The sequence below is a fragment of the Vigna angularis genome, chromosome 10, assembly GCF_016808095.1.
Source record: "Vigna angularis cultivar LongXiaoDou No.4 chromosome 10, ASM1680809v1, whole genome shotgun sequence".
Classification (NCBI taxonomy): domain Eukaryota; kingdom Viridiplantae; phylum Streptophyta; class Magnoliopsida; order Fabales; family Fabaceae; genus Vigna; species Vigna angularis.
The window spans coordinates 1,896,374-1,914,069 of NC_068979.1; the positions used below are offsets into that span (position 1 = coordinate 1,896,374).

Here is a 17,696-nt window from a genome sequence, read left to right on the forward strand (position 1 = left end):
TGCGGCTTTGTAGTCGAAATAACGCGTCAAAACTTGAATGGGCCCAAATAAAAAAATGATAAAAGCCCAAACCTGGTTCGCCCAGAAGTTGGCGTGGTTTGCAAAACACTTTAGTATTTTGCTTATGTGAATAATACGAATACTTGGCTAATAAAAAATTCACTCCACTAATATTTTGAAAATGGAAAAAATTAAAGGTATTTACTAGTACACTAGTTGGTATAATACTTTATTTAAATAAAATATTTGTTTTATCTTTTAAATGTTATAGTTCAGAGTTTCTACTATAGTTTTCAACCTTGAAAATATTAATTTGCTTAATAAATATTTCATTTAAATTCAGTTTTAAAAAAATATTTTAGATTTAGAAAATACTAATTGTAACGAATTATATGCATTTTTTTTTTAGGTTTTTCAATTATTACCATTGACATAAGATCTACATTTATTCTAAGTGAAGAGATTCACTGACAGGTTCATAAGATGTCAACCAGTACAGTAAATGCAAATGTATATCACTACGTGATAAAATGAAAATATATTTATATATGCACGAGTAGTAAAATGTATGGTAAAATGATAATATTTTTGAGTAATAAAATAAAGGAAAATGACGATTGATATATTCAATAGATTAGCTAAAAAGAATTAAAATGTGTTGTGAATTTTAATATAAGTGAAAATTTATAATTTTAATTTACAATTTAAGTAATAAGAAGTATTGAACAGAGAAATATTAATAAGTACTTAGGTTAAGATGAGAATCACGTGGTGGAGGAAATAACAGTGATTGAGGTTGACGAGACGTGTGATGCGGGGACCATGGGACGTTGGGACCAAATGATCCCCAGATGCACGTACACTTGCACAAAAGGACGTCAAAAGCCGTTGGATCGATTACGTGTAAGGCTGCGATTGAGAGTGTAGGGGCCGCAGAATAACATGGAAGATACGCTGTATTTTTATGATTCTGAATGCCGAGCCCATACGTGGAAGCGCTTTTGTCATTTCACGGTTCTTCTGTTTCTTTCCATACAATAACTTATCCCTCAACCTCTCTCGCCTCTTCCACGTTATCTTTTCTGCCTTCTTCAAACATAAATAGAAAATATATTTTTTACATTATTACTTATTTTTAGAAATATTTTAATTATTACAAAAAGTAATAAATATGAAAATAACAGTACTAAAGTATAAAATAATAATAATTGATGAATGTTGTCCTGATGATTATGATGATAATGATGATGATAGAAAATGCAAAGGGTGGGGGTCCAAATGTGATTGTGAGTGTGAATAGGGTACAGTAAGCAGCAGCAGCAGCAAGTGGGCTTGGTGAGATTCAAAAATCCCAGTTGTAGATAAGACAAAAATCTATTACAGGCCTTTATCACAACACAATCTATGCTTATAAATTATTTCCACAACATCATTAAATAATATCATAACTTTTCACATGATGTTCTTTCTCAAACCTCCTCCTATGTCCATTCATCAAACCTTATATTAATAAATAAAACATGTCCATGGAAGATCGAAAGAGACGTTCCTTCAACACTCTCAAGAGCATGTTTGTCACTTTGACTTTTAAACCATTCATTTCTTCTACTTTTTAACTTCTTCTTCTGGGTTTTCCTGCTAACCACTGCAACATATAACACACCCATATTAACCAGTATAGCAATTCAAATCAAGATGTCTAAGGGGCTTCTGCATAAAATTTAATGCATCATATTATGGAAAAGCAATAATACAGAATCCGTTTCTCATAAATGTTGTTCAACGCGAAACATTAAAGTTACTGATAAAAGTAAACTGTGGAATAACACTGAAAGGAAACGTGCTTCTTCATAAATGCCAAATGTTTTAACCAGAAACATTAATGTAACTAGGAAAATTAAATAGAAAAATGTTTAAAAGTTTAATCTTTAATCAAGATTGATAAGGTGGTCCAAATGCAATGGGTAAGAATATCTGTTTTGGTGGCATGAAAAGTATACAAGTGTTGTGCCACTTGCTCCATCTGCTTGTGTCAGATATCGCGTTTAATCCAAAGGCCAAAACGCATTTTCATGTTGCCTTCAATCGCAAATCTGATTTTTTCTTTTGCTTTTATTTGGAAGTTGAAACACAGACCGAACTTGCGTTTTGGCTTTTGAGGGGGCCAAAAGTCTTCCTCTTTTCTCTTAATCGCTTTCTCTACAAACAAAACGTTGCACATGTTAAAGGAAGATACGCATTCTACTTAGTCACAGACTGCTATAGATGATATATTCAATCGCATTTGACCTAACTTATCTTCATATTTATAAGAGAATTCATGGGCATGCAACTCCCAAGTGTATATTTTTAGAAAATATCTCTCTAGTGGAAGATTTGGTGTACTAGAAAAAGTTATTTTATCCTTTAAGTTTGTTAATCCTTACATTTTTTTTTTCAGCAAAAAACATTTTTACCTCCTCGTTCATCTTGAGTTTGTTATAAACTTTTTATAATTCAATTTATTTGTGTTAAATTAATCTTGTCTACTAGATATAAAATAAATTATATATAAATAGTTACAAAATTTACTTTAAAAACTAATTTTATGATATTGATTTGGAATAAGTTGTATTACTATCAGAATTATTCGAAATTTATTATAATCAAATTTGTTGTAATCTTTTGTACAAAAATTTACCAAATCAATTATCTATTTCTATGTATAAATTGTATATTTCTGTATATTAAGGGTTTCATTTTTTCATGTACACATTTTTCTTTTCAATTGTATCCTTTAAGTAATTTCTATTTCTAAATTGAGTTAAAATGATTGTATTTTTATTTTTACTCGTTTAATTAGATTATAAATTTAAAAAAATATATTTTATTATTCTTTTCTATTAGTAACTACCTTTTCAAATTCAAATAATTATTTATAATGAAAAACCATTTAATAATAACAAAATGTATAACTTATTTATTTTGATAATTGTTTTTAGTAAAAATTATTTTATAGTTTAATAAATGGTTGTTAAAAAAATGGACACATGCGGTTCCCAATAAACCAAATATACACAATCTTTTTTAAACAAAAATATTGAACATCAAAACAGTTAGAGTGGTTTTTGAAATTACTTAAACAAGACAACATTTTCCTCATAAATTCTCAACTAATTAATACAGAATTGGACTGAACATCCCCTAAAGAAAATATCAATTTTAATAAACTTAATATTTGTAAATCTTCAAATCCTGTCGAAATCTAACCATTTTCTGTAGAGCTTTCCTATTAGTTTAACCGTAGAAATTAAAATTGGTAATTAATATATAATGGAAATAAATAATATTTTAAATTAGGATAATTAAAAACATTTAATAAACTGTTTAAGTAATATATTTTTATTTAGTATAAATAAGATTATATGTATAAATTTTAGTTTCAGTCAATAATTAATTTACTTTTAAAAATATATCTTTATTTGATATAATTATTATTTACTTATAAATTTTTATTTATTTCTATATTAGTTTTGATACTATAATTCTGAATGATCGTAAAATCATATATTTTCTATTACATGAAAACATGGCTATCTACCTCTAAATACAAAAGTAGCTACCATGTTTTTTATGTTTAAAATTTTACAAAGTAATATTAAAATATTATTGTTCTTTTTTATTTATTTATACGTAATATTAAAAGTGATATAAAATAATTTTACTCGTAATACATTGATTTATTTTTTCTGTAATTATTCTTTATATATAAAATAGTAATCTTATAATTATAAAGTAAAATCATGTATAATAATTTTCTTTAACTGATAGTTTGGAAATAAAAATTAAATTATTTCTTGAAAAGTAATATAAAGTCGTAGACGATAATATGTTCATAATAAGATTATTTTAGTTATAAAAATATTGAGCAAGTTACTTAATTGAGCAATGCACTTAAAGGTTATGTAATTATTTTAGTTAACATTTTAAATTTCTTTTATTAAATTGATTATAGTTAATAATGAAAACTAAAACAATACTGAAAAAAATAAAAATCGTTATACTTAATATTAACAAAAACAAACAAAATGTTATGTAAAATAACAAAAAATTTAGAAATATTAAAACAATATGTTATTTATATATACTTAAAGCATATTTATGTCAAATATTTTATGTTAATGTTAATTTTAAATTGTGTAAATCTATAAAAGGAAAAGAGTAGTAATTATTTTTTAATGTTATATACATTTTAATACGTTATTGTCTTTATGATAAAATCTTTCCTTACTATATTTAAAAGAATATTTTATAAGAATTCCATATTGTAAAATCACAATTAATATGTAGAAAATAATTCATAAGCTTTAATTAAAATATAACTACCTTAAAAACAACATAATATTTAAATTAAACTACAAATTGAATCATATATATATATATATATATATATACGATTAACTAAATTTATATTAAAAAGTATTACTTAACTAAGTTATTTATTCAACAAACATAATTATCCAACAAAAAAATTTGGATGAACGGAATTTTTAATTTGTGTGAAAGTAAAACTCCAATCCTTATATATTACATCAATCCTTAGAAACTAGTTTTATTATGGGAAATTATCACTTTCTTTTGTAGATTTTTTTAGAAAAATATTAAAGAAAAATTCGATGAGTACATTTTTAGAGATACCTTTTTTTTTTGCAGTTTTTTCTTCTCAGTCTTTGAAAGGTGAGAGAATATAAAAAATACTTTGATATTTAAGTACGCCTATATGAATAACACTTAATAAAATTATATCATAAGATTAATAGCATCAGTGTAAATATACTGGAATTGTTATCTAATTATATTATTTCTTTTGGATTATTACCTAAATGAATCTTGGCATGAACACATTTCATTCATCTTTTATTTATTAGTCGTTTTGTCATAACGATTAATTTTAAATGGTTATTATTATTTTACTAAATACGTACATGTCTTGGCGATTTTGTTGAGATGTTTCGATTTTATAGTGCGTTACAATAAGATAAGTATTTTCCGACTTTGTATTTAGGTCTTAGTATGTACAAAACGAGTATTTTTAATAACATTGTTTGATATTTCTCATCAAGTTATATTTATAGACAGGATTGATATTTCTAAATCTTGAAACATATTTAATATGTTTATTTTCTATGTTAATAACCTACTTAATATTCCGTGGAAGCCTTATTATTATGCATATTTGGTGAGATAGACTGACTAAATACTCATCAACTTAAAAGAAGAAAGAAGGGAATCAGAAATGAAGTAATCACGTTTGGTCGACAATTACATCTCAACTTTTAAAGAATATTGATAAAATTTAAAGTAAAATAATATTTGATTTATAAATAACATTTACAAAAAAAGAAAATAATTTTGGTACTTATATATATGCCCGAGGTTATGGTATCTGTACCAATGAAGATTAAAATTAAATTATTTGTGCATCTTGTGGTCGGGGCTCACGTGGGAATTAATCCCATAATACAAACGCATCAAACAAAATGCTAAAATAATAACAAAAAAATAATACTCATTTTGTCCGTTTCTTTCAAACATAGTTTAAACCTGTCACAGAAATAAAAATAATAATACATTTTAATAAAATTATAATATGATTTCTAAATTACTTTTGTTCACAAGTTAACTGATTAAAGATTATACGAAAAAGTATAAATGAGAAAAGAATGATTCATGTCATGTTAATCTTACATAAAAATAAAATTCCTTTAAATATAAAAGCTCTAATAGTTTAAATTAATTCATTAGTATAATAAACTGAAAAGCTCCAACCTTTGAAGGATGAAACACAGTCACTACTACATCACTGTTACAATTTTAGAAAGGGCGACAAGGAGAATAACAGGAAAAAAAGTGACAAAAAAACTATTAGTGATTACATTGCTATGATTTCCCGCCGGTACAAAATTTGCCGATTTCTGGAGCACGACAAGGACGGGAATCTGTGTGTTATATAAGAAACTCATAATTTCAAAGAGCAAGAAGAGGATCGGAGACAAATAAATCGTCGATGTCTTGGAAAAAGTCATGATTTCTGTCTGCATGCCAACTTTTCAAACCGAAATCCTCACAAGCAGTGAGAAACACCCCAGGCCAGTCATCGTCGGAGAACAAAACACTCTCAGCCGCCGCAGCGCCATCTAACTCGCCGTACACGTCCGGCGCCGCCAAACAGTCTTCGAAGTCAAATTTTAGTTCACTCGGAATCGGAATCGGAACCGGAAACGGTGACTCAGCTTTTGCCTTGGAACTTTCAGACACGGAGGAGTAGTCATCGTCTTTGCCGGTCACGGATTCAGCTTCCTCAGACAAAGAGCAAGAATGAAGTACGGAGGTGGGAGAAAACAGGTTTTTGTTCTGAGTTTCCTCAACGGAGGCGTAACCGTTGGACACCGGCGTCTGGTCTTTGTTGTGCCACGTGGCAGGTGGCGTTATGAAATTGGTGAGCGCGTCGGGTCCACGCAGCTTAATGGCCGCGTTGTCGTACACTAAGGCGGCTTCCTCGGCAGTGTCGTAGGTACCCAACCATAACCTCACGCGTCGCGACGGGTCTCGTATCTCGGCAGCCCATTTTCCCCACGGCCTCTGTCTCACTCCTCGGAATTTCTTTCCGGTCGACCCGCGCGGAGTCTCTGCAACTCTGCCCTTGCCCACCACGCTCCTTCTTCGAACTCTCTTCCCGGAAAAGACGGCGTCGTTCTCGGCAGCGCAGGGCTCGATGGAAATCTCGTTGATGAATTTGGTGTGGCGTTGTCGTTGGCGTTGGCGCTTGGAAGAGTGAAAGGTTTGTTCTTCGTCGCTGGAGGAGTCGGTGGCGTCAGTGTCCGTGACGGTTATTCTGACAAGTCTGGGACATGGGTTTTTTGGTGGGTGGTGTTGGGTGTGAGTGAGTGTGAGTAGTTTGGTGTGGTGAGTGAACTTGGTCGGTGGCGTAGTCATGTTGGAGAAGAGTAGCAATAGCAAAGCATTGAGTAAGGGAAACGGTGGAGGAAGAAGTGGAGAGGGAAAAGGGAAAAAAAAGGGTGAGAGAGATATTCCTTTGGGACACGAGGAGGGAGAAGAGAATAAATAAAGGTAGAAGGGAGAGGGGACACGTTTTAGAAGAGTGAGAAATGTAGGGTGAATTTACTCTTGAATTGAATAGATATGGTTGAGAGAGTAATTGAAGGGGGAGTGTAGTAATTTGAAGAAAAGAGCGTGAAATTAAGAAAGAAGGTGGTGCAGAACAAGTTGGGTGAAAGAGCTGAAGGAAGGAGACAGAAGGTACGAAAAAAGTGGAGGCATATGAGGCAGACCCAAGACTGTAGCCTCAGCCTGTGAACTCTGTGGGGCTATACAAAAACATAACCATTAAATATTACAAATAAAGCTACATTTTAAATCTTAAACACTGTCTTCTCCGGAAAAGATAAAGGAAGCCTGCAGCTGGCGCTGTGTTGCGTTGCCGAAATTGCGACCTATGCACTGCACTGCTCTGCCCTGCCCTGCCCTGCCGAGCAAGTCCCTGTGCTTGCGTACTTTGTGTTGTATGGTTTTGAAATAGTAAACTAACGGAACCCTGATTCTTGCAGCAACAATCACAGCAAGTTGTGTACTACACAGAGATGAAATGATGATACCAAGAAAAAGAAAAGGATCTGTTAGCAAATGAAATGAAAACAAGAGGCTCTGAGATTTTCGCAAAGGTACTACTACTCCATACAGGGATAACTGTCTAAGTACTCTTCTTTCTCTTCCCAAACCTATTTTATAGCTTCCATAACCTATTCACCAAAATATAAAACATTTTTCCCTTAAATACAAACCACCTAATGTCTCTACCTTTTTTAAAAACATTTATCAGCTTTCTTTCCTTACCAACAAAATGTTAACGTTACACATTTAGTATTCACAAAATTATTTCAGTTTAATGTCTCAATTTTTAAATAGTATAATTATATTTTGCATGTTTTAATGATCGTTTCAATGATAAATTGAAAAGGAAATGACGATCTCATTATACAGATGTAATCTTTCACGTATTAATTGGAAAATAAGTTATTCTCGACTATATTTCTTAAGTTAGTAGTAATATTTTTGCTAACCTTAATTGAAGAAATAATTAGCATTTAAAAATTACTGGTTTCTGTGTACCTGTTTGAGATGCTACTGTTCCTATCGGGCAATTTAAAAAAGACACGTGGAGCAGGACAAAAGCCAGTCCAATCACGTGAGATGAGACACTTTGAAACCCTACCGGTCGCCCTTTGACGGAAATAAAATAAGGAGCAGCTACTTTTATCATGCTGTTTTAATAGGATTCAATTATTAAATACTTCGACTATATATTATAAAATATCATAGTACAAAAGATACTCTAAATATCTTCAGTAGTCTTCTGACACTGCTAATTAGCATTTATCTTAATATATATATATATATATCTTATCTTAAAATATATAGCAATGTTTACGAGATAACATTTTAAGTAATAAACTTATTTTAAAAAAAAAATAAGTTATGAACAAACAATAGAATACGTAACAATTACTTTTAAATTCATACTATTTAAAATTTCTTTTTTACCATCGATTTATTTTCTATTTTTCTTATATAAGACATGGTCTGACTGAAAGACTGGTCTCTTGATATACTTTATCTTTCAAAGCATTTAGCTTTTTTTAATAAAAAAAATATATGTCATTTACAATGTTTCATTTCAAAGTTTGAATAGGTTATTTTGGTTCCAAACTTACATTATCTACCTTTTATTTATCATCAAAGAAACGTTTGAATAACGTCGTTTAAATTTATTATGAAAAGTTTGAAAAAACGCTAAAGAACGTATGAGCTTGGAACCTACTTCAACAATCTTATTAAAAAAATATAGCAAACTAAGACTTAGGTCTTTTAATAGTTGTTAGAGGTGATTATTTGGATTTTAATATGTGTAAAACTTTATAACATATTTTATGCAAATAGGAACTTTTAATTTTGAATATTTTTATAACGTCTTTTAGTTTAATACGAAAAAACTTAAAGGTTAAATGAATTTTATTTGTAAAAGCCTAGTCAACAATCCACCTACATCATAACATTTTCTTAACTTCTAAATCAAATATTATTATATTTTCTTATCTATTGCACATTGTATTGTGAATATAGAAGACGAATAATCAAAAGTTGAAATAATAAACTATAGACAAAAGGTTGTTAAGTACAACAGTGATGGATTCAAATTATTTAGAGTCTATAAAACCAATTTAGCAAGATGTCATAAATAATTTAAAATATATTAAGAAATTTTGACATAATTAATAAACAGTTAAAAGATTTTAGAATTAATATATTGGTAATTATGTGAACATTTAAGAACCATAGTTAGGTGGTACAAAACGAACTTGTCTGTACTTATTTTTCTAGGTTCTAAATATGAATTAAATTATATTTTACAAAATATAAAAAATTGTACAATATTATATAGAAGTTAACTATTAAAGGATAATAAACATATATATATAATTTAAAAATACACTTGGCTTTATTAAAAAGAATGTATCAGGTGATTAAATGATATTTTAAAATAAAAAAAATTAATTAAGAAAAAGTTAATGTTAATATTTGATATAACACATAAGATTTTCTCATTTTATACTCATGTGAGTTTAGAAGAGCGCTTTCCACGCACAAAAAAATCTACTTCGAGATGCAATGGCAGAATGCTGGCATTTTTAAGTTGCCTGAACTGTCTAAATCACAAGAATAAAGAACGTGAAACACATGTCTTTAGCTTTATCATACTGAGAAGAAAAATAGAAAAAAAAAAGAGAAAATAAAATAACTTAATAACAATAAACTTTTAAGTAATGTAAAATATCCATTAATTATCACACTCTAAAATAACTCTTTAAAATTCATGGTGGCAGTATTACTTATTTCAAACTTAACAAAAAAAATCAATTCAACTTTTTTTATTAAATATTTTTTCATGTGCAGAGGATATTTAAACAATATTCTGCATTCCGAAAGATGAGAGTATTATAAAAACAATAAAAATAAATTCTTAAAGCTGCGAATATTTAAACGAGATTAAAGAAATAATAAGTAATATTCACTTTGACCAAAAAGAAGTATATTAATGGATGACTTTCTGATTTCATAGCTACTTCCACGCCATGAAAAGGTGTAGGATAACTTTTGAGACAAAAAATATCGAAAATCGTAACATTAAAAAGCAGGCAGCAGGAGTGCAAGATTTTTTAACGAAGACGGCACTGCTCTCATGTCTCTGCACTTGTTAAACAAATAGAAAGAAATGTTTTTTTTTCAATTATTATTTATAATATATTTTAAAAATTTGTAATAATTAATATTATTATTAAAAAATATAAAATAAATAAATTTTAAATTTAACTTAATTTTACAAAATTAATTTATAAAATAAAATTTATATATTTGAAATTGGTTTTATAAAATAATCTTGAGTAGTTATACAGAAAGAATGGTGGTTGGGAATTGAGTAGATATTACCGTTAGAGAAAAAGAGTGGTTTGGGTGATATAGTTCTAGGGAGTTGATGTATGCATTGAGCCACAAAATGCAGAGAAGTTCCGGTACTTGTTGTCATTTTGGAATTTAACCACACTCATATGAAACTCAGTGGCACTGTGACCGATATGTCCTTTTGTTTTTACCTATTATCATTACACCATCATAACATAACATGATCTTTCACACTACACATCTCTCACTTCCTATTCCCACTCATTCCTGTCAATATTTTCCATTTTTAATATAACTTATTTCTTAAATTTAAATCTCTTTAAATAATTACTTACTTTATTTTGTTGTGTTGTGTTAATTTATTTTTCCTAAAACAGCATCTAAATAAAATCATTAATGGTTAATATAAAAATACTTTTGTATCTACACTGTTTTATTTATTACTCCATCTTTTTTTAACCTTTTTATGTATGAGTTATTTCACCATATTTAATAATATCTACTGTTGGTATTAATTACTCTAAAATTTTAAGATTTGAGAGCTGTAGAATATAAAGAGGGGACAAAATATTAATAGTTTTTTAACAGAGGAAGTAATTATTAAAAAAAAAAAGGATATTTCTTTTAAAAAATTGTCATTAGTTATGAACATTTTTATAAGTTGAATCGTTTTTAAGTGAAATATACTAACATCTTGAATTTTTTTGTCAGAATTACTTAATCTTATAAAAAAATATTTTAAAACCTTTTTTCAGGCTATTTATATGCATATTATAAAAAGATTAAATTATTTTATCCTTGTTTATATATCTATATTCGGTTATAATATTTTAATTTTTAAAAATCTACAGTTTTAGTCCAATATTCTTAGTTTCTCATCTTAAATAAATGTGTGAAGTTAAAAGTTTAATTACTTTGAAAATAAAGAAATAAAACGTTTTATAGATTAAACATTTGACAAAAACTAATATTTTTATAACATAGAAATATAAATGATAAAAAAAACAAGGAAAATAAAATAGTGCGTCTAAAATTAAAGAAAATGAAAATTGTAACCTAAAAATAAAATTAATAAAAAAATTCAAAATTTTCTTCTTCAATTAAATTTATAAATCCCAATAAACTGACTGAATAAAGTAAAAAATTATAAACTTAGCTCACAACATCTAATATGACTCAAAATAAACAAATTACATATATATACAGTAACACCAACAAGAAAAAAATATAGCGTGTGTATTATTAGGCATATTGTAAAACGTACGACTATTATAATGTTGTATTCAGTGTAGTATTGACAAACTTATTCTTTAATCAAAATCAAAGTAAATGTTATCATAGCTGCAAAAGAAATTTATTATTGTCCAGGATTTTTCTCAAAAACTTACATCTACACTATTTATCTATAAAATTTATTTTTTGGTGTATATATATTTTTATTTAATAAGTAATTATATTTTTTAAATTAAATAGTTATTTTATTAATTTTATTTTTTAAATGATTGTTTTTTCAATTTATTTACCTTTTCTATTTCATTGTTTTTTAAAATTTAACCATTTTTAAAACTAAAATATATATCCATAACAAAAAAAGTTACCTAAAAAATAAATAAAAAAGTATCTTTTATAAAAAAATCATTTACATATTTACTTTTATAATTATAATTTTTATTATTGTTAAAATAATTGAACATACATGTATACATATTTTCACCAATGAGTATAATTTGATCAGATATTTTCCTAATATATAAAATATGATTACGGAAGAAAATTATGTAAAATATAAAATACAATGAGCCAGTGAAATTAAAATAGTTATACAAATATTATTTTAAATACATCATAAATAATAAATCAATATACAAAAAAAAAAGTAATTAAATGTTTAACTACTAACAAACATTATAAAATAAATATATTAAATATGCTTTATTTCATAAAGCATATTAATTTCATAGTATAAAAACCAATGAGTAAAGAAACATCAATAACAAACAATAAAATTGATTTATAGTAAAAGTGAACTTAACACATGCAAAGTTGGTTGCGTTTTAAAAAATGATGATGAAAAAAAGAAGTAAGTATCTACTAGTAGTAATCGTGCAACATTTAGTATAAATTTGCTTAAATAAATTAAATTATATGCTTTTGGATTAATCAAAGTGTTTATTTTTTTATCAGTAATAAATAAACATAATATAAATTTGTAAAAAAATTGGTATTTGAAAGTAGGTGTTGATAATTGAAATCCCGCTAAATGCATGCTAGAGAAGTCTGTGTTATTATATAGGCATTCGAGGAACATGTGGCGGATCGGGTACATCTTTTCTCTTTGTCTTCATTTCACCACAATAATTATGCTGTTTTTTTCTATCATTCTCAAACTCAATTTTACATGCAATTTTCAACTTAGTTGTTTAATTATTATTTAATATAAATTATCGTATTTATTTTTCATGCCATTATAAAATATTAAACAAATATTTTTTAAATTAACTTATCCCGTAATTAAAAATAAAAAAATGTAAGAAGAAAGAGGAGCACGTGAGGAGTGGGGACGACATAAGGTGTCCATTAGCAGCCAGCTTAATAAATGTTTGTGAGGCGGTGCAGTGCGGGACCATGTGCACCTTCTGCTACTCTACTGCATCGTACCTTTCTACCAAACACACTTACTTGGAACTGCAATGTCATGCCACCACATTCATTTCGATACTTTAGATTAAAATTCATCTTCAATGTCTAATTGCCAAGATTTTAATATAATTTCCAAATTAGATTTTTAATATAAGTTCCTTTCAAAGAAATTTATTTTACTCAAATTAAGTATCAATAATATTTCAAACTTTAATGTAACTATAGACTATACAAATTGAGACATCTCTTTCTTAGTCAAATGAGAAGTGTGATGCCAATAATATATGAAAAATATGCGAAACAGACATCTTATAATATGAAACGACTCCATGAAATCTTCTCCACATAAGCGATGATACAAACCTTTCAACTCGTTAAGTGAATAAGATATTATAGATTATATATATAAATATATATATTAATAAGATTTAAAAGACTTAAAAATTATTTTAATAACTTAAAGATAAAGATAATGATAGCAAAATATATAAAAAATATATAAGTTAGATCTGAATGTAGAAGTTAGACCTTTTTATATTTTAAGATGATTTTGAATTTTGACTAACCTTATATGAATGTAACTTACATATTCAGCCTATTAATCTTTTTATATTGTTAATTTTGAAATACTATATAATATATGAAGTATTTCAATTTGTTACACAAGTAGTTTTATTACTTTGATGTTTCTTTGGAGGACTGCCTTTCTGTGTGGTTTTCCGTTTTGTTAAACATTATTCTCAACTCTAAGTAAGGAAAATACAGGTAAAAAGAGTTGTAATTACTTAAATTTGTTGTTTATATTTAAGAATTAATTTGATATTTTAAGTTGAAATTTGTCTTTACACATTTTAGAAATTAATTTTTTTTTCAAAGACTAGACTGCTACCAATTTACTTATGAAATGATTATTCATAAAAAAAATTATGTTTAATAGACTTATGTATGAACAAATTTTAATGAACTCAACCATGTTAAGAAACTCTTACATGTAAATAAATATGGGCATTTTCTCAATAAATATACAATGGGGTCATTTAAAAAATATAGTTCTTTATTTTTTAAATGAGGAAAAAAATTTTAAAGAAGATTTCTATTAAGTGTACAGTTAGATAATTTTGTCTATATTATATACTATTCCACCTACACAAAAAATTAAATGGGCCATTGGTTAGTAACTTTTTCATTTCGAGGCTTTCTTTCTGTGACCTTAGTTTTGTGGCAAGGTACAAAATTTTAAAAAATTGAAACTTTTCTTCTTTGAGCCTTGAGAGACAGCAAAAGTACTAGACTCCGAAGCAGGCCCAATTGAGAAGTTTACGGTCCATTACCTACTTGCACACGCAAATGGGCACTTTTGTAGCCTTCACCAATGGAAAAAGGTTCATCAAGTGATATAATGTCAAAATGAAAAATTACAGAGAAATCGACGAAGATGCCACTGAAGAATCAAACAAACAAGAGCAGTTTCCATACATGAAACTAAAACACAAGCACAAGAAAACAAATGAAATGTTTCATATCAGTTATCAGCTAGAAAGACAAGCAACCACCGGATTGCATAATCATCTGGTGCTTCTTCCCCCCAAACATTAAAATTACGACCATAAAGAAATCAGTTAAATTAGTTTGGCTTTTGTCTGATAGAAGCAAACGTGCTGAGCAATAATTACTAGGGTTGTTCAGAATTTGGAACAAAACATTTTCAGATACACTCAAATCAACTAGAGGCAGATCATTGATTTATTTTTTGGTCTAAAGATAGAAAAGGAGTAAATTTTCAAATATCACGCAGAGGGAATTGATTCTAAGCGGTTAAACGGGTTTGTGTTGCACATTTGGCTTAGTTCTCAGATGATGGTTGCTAAGTCATGATGGCTATATCAATCTGCCTCACATTTTCTATCATTTTTACAATTTCCGACATCTTAGGCCTCTGATCAGGAACCCTCACCACGCAAGACATGGCTATCTGTAACATTTCAACCATCTCTTCCTCTATGTTGGGATATCTGATCAGCTCCAAGTCGAACACTTCTGCTGTCCACTCCTCTCTGACAACCGAATGAACCCATCTCACCAAGTGCACAATCTCGTCGCCACCAGTGGTGTACACAGGGGATTTCCCAGTGAGAATCTCCAGCAACACCACACCAAAACTGTAAACATCAGCAGGTTGCGTTGCTTTTCTAGTGTCTGTGACTTCTGGTGCTCTGTAACCAGCGGCTCGTGAGATGGGTATGGCAACTGAACTCATGATGGTTGCCAGGCCAAGATCAGATATGCAACCATATTGTGTAGTATTCACAAAGATATTTGAGGATCTGATGTTGCCATGCACAAGCTTCCCCCCATTCTCGCAATGGATTCGAGTAAGGCCTCGTGCAGCACCCAAAGCAATTTTCATTCTAGTCTCCCAGTCTAAAGGCACCCTATCCTCTTCTCTTTTACCTGAAAATCTCAGAAAGTATAATTTGTCAGTCATAGTAAATGTTTCAATAGTTTAGTTGCCCTGAATGTAACGATATAAAATTTCAGAACAAGGCACAAGTTTCAAATAAAAATTGTTCATATAGAAGGAAACACTGGACTTAAGCATACAATAGCAACTGTAAGAAATTATTACATGATAATCCAACTAACGTTGATTGTCATATAACTAAGACTTTCAATTTACAACAAGGAAGAATTAACAACAATGTGGAAGTGGATTTGGGCAGGATCAAAGTGACATGAACCATATAATAATTTCTCCACTGTAAGTTAACGCCAAGATCTGTTTGTCTTTAGAACACGAGTGCAATCAAAAGCTATATTTCAAACTTCAAATTTTATGCTATCCATTCAATTTTACAATGTATGTAGCTGAGTTGAGAGTCAGATGAAGCTTATCCAGAGACAAAATTTTAATATCTTTAACATATCAAATATGTTGGGAGCCTTTCCTCCGAATAAAAATCTAAGATACAACCCAGAGAGTGAAAGATTCTTAACAAGTGTGCATGAACATTAACATGAAAACGAAGGAAAACAAAATTAAGGTACATACCATGCAACAAAGTAGAGAGACTCCCTTGAGAGTAGTAATCATAGACCATGAGTTTCTCATCTTTGGAATAGTAATACCCCTTTAGCTGAACCACATTCTCATGTTTGAGATTCCCCACAACCTCCATGTGCTGCTCAAAGTCCTTCTTTCCAACAGCCACTTCCTTCAACCTCTTCACAACAACAGTGGTAGCATCCTCCAAAGCAGCCTTATATGCAGCACCAAACGTCCCCTTCCCCAGTACCTCAGCAGAAGCCCTCAACAAATCCTCCAAGTCAAACGCATAGCTACACCCCTCAAAGAAAAAGATCTTATTGTTCGCATCAAGGTCCCTGGAAACTACCTTTTCCGGAGACATATCTCCCTTCAGCATTTTCCCAGCAAAGGAATCCCCTTTCTTCTTTCGGGACCAGCAGAAAAAGATAAAAACAAAGAAAGCTGCAAAAGCAACAGAAGCAGCAGCAACAACAACCCAAAACAGAGCCGTTTCACCGTGTTTCGCAGATTTGTAATGTGAAACTGTCTGGAGAGAGACATTGTTTCCCACAAAAGCCGAGTCTGGAAACCTGTGGAGAGAAAGAGGGATTTGACCAGAAAGCGAGTTGTTGGCGAGGTTGACGGCAGTTAGATGAGTCAAATTGGAGAGGGAGAGAGGAACGGTGCCAGTGAAACGGTTATTGGAGAGGTCGACAACAGAGAGGTTACTCCAGACAGAGAAGTCAGGTAAGGGACCAGAGAAATTGTTGAACTGAAGGTAGAGAAAGGAAAGGTCTGAGAGGTTGGAGAGATCAGAAGGGAGAGGACCGGTTATGGAGTTAGATCTGAGACTGAGTGTCTGCAAGCACGTAACACGGCTTAGCGTATTGGAAGGAATGGTTCCATGAAAGCCAAAGCCTGGCAAGTGAATGGCTATAACTCGTGAGTGGTCAGAGTTGCAGGTTACACCGGTCCAAGATGTACAAGGGGAAGAGGTTGCGTTCCAATTGAGGGGTCGTGAAGGAGCCAACTTTTCAACTAAATGAAGCAGTGTTTGCTTGTCTTCTGTGGGTTCTGCATTGGGTCGGGACAAAAAGAGGGAAAACAGAGAAACCAGAGACACCAAACAGGAAAATGAAATGCGTTGCATTTTCCGGCAGAGAAGTAGGTGGTGAAATTCTGATGCTCAGACCAACCACCACTGCGGTGCTTCTGGCAGACAAAGACACCAACAACTTACCTCCAATGTTGTAGAAAAAAAAGAGAGGGAAAAGAACGAAATCAGAAGCGGACACTGAGAAACTTGCACTGAAAAATGTGCCTGCAGATACTGCCAGGTTCTATTCCTTAAGTCAAATGAAGTGGTCCATAATTTGTTCAGCTGTAAATTTTAATGTTTTTTTTTTTCTATCTTTTTTTCTTTGTGAATGACAGAAAGGCGAAAGGGTTACTATCATTATTTTGTAACGAAAATGGTAATATTTATTGGAATGGAAAGGAAGTAGGAGGCAGT

General features: G+C 29.9%; 2 protein-coding genes across 2 annotated transcripts; both read right to left on the bottom strand.

Moving 5' to 3' along the window:
- Nucleotides 1-5,809: 5,809 nt before the first annotated feature.
- On the bottom strand, nt 5,810-7,521 carry LOC108320338 (ethylene-responsive transcription factor CRF1). The gene has a single exon (XM_017551725.2). The coding sequence runs from the start codon at nt 6,973-6,975 to the stop codon at nt 6,007-6,009; it is 969 nt and encodes a 322-aa protein (XP_017407214.1). The 5' UTR covers nt 6,976-7,521; the 3' UTR covers nt 5,810-6,006.
- A 7,079-nt stretch (nt 7,522-14,600) lies between these two features.
- Nucleotides 14,601-17,569, bottom strand: LOC108320331 (probable inactive receptor kinase At4g23740). Its single transcript, XM_017551718.2, has 2 exons — nt 16,208-17,569; nt 14,601-15,609 (listed from the first exon to the last, which is right to left on the bottom strand). Exons 1-2 carry the CDS (start codon nt 17,331-17,333, stop codon nt 15,023-15,025), a joined length of 1,713 nt encoding a protein of 570 aa, XP_017407207.2. The 5' UTR covers nt 17,334-17,569; the 3' UTR covers nt 14,601-15,022.
- Between the last annotated feature and the right edge of the window lie 127 nt (nt 17,570-17,696).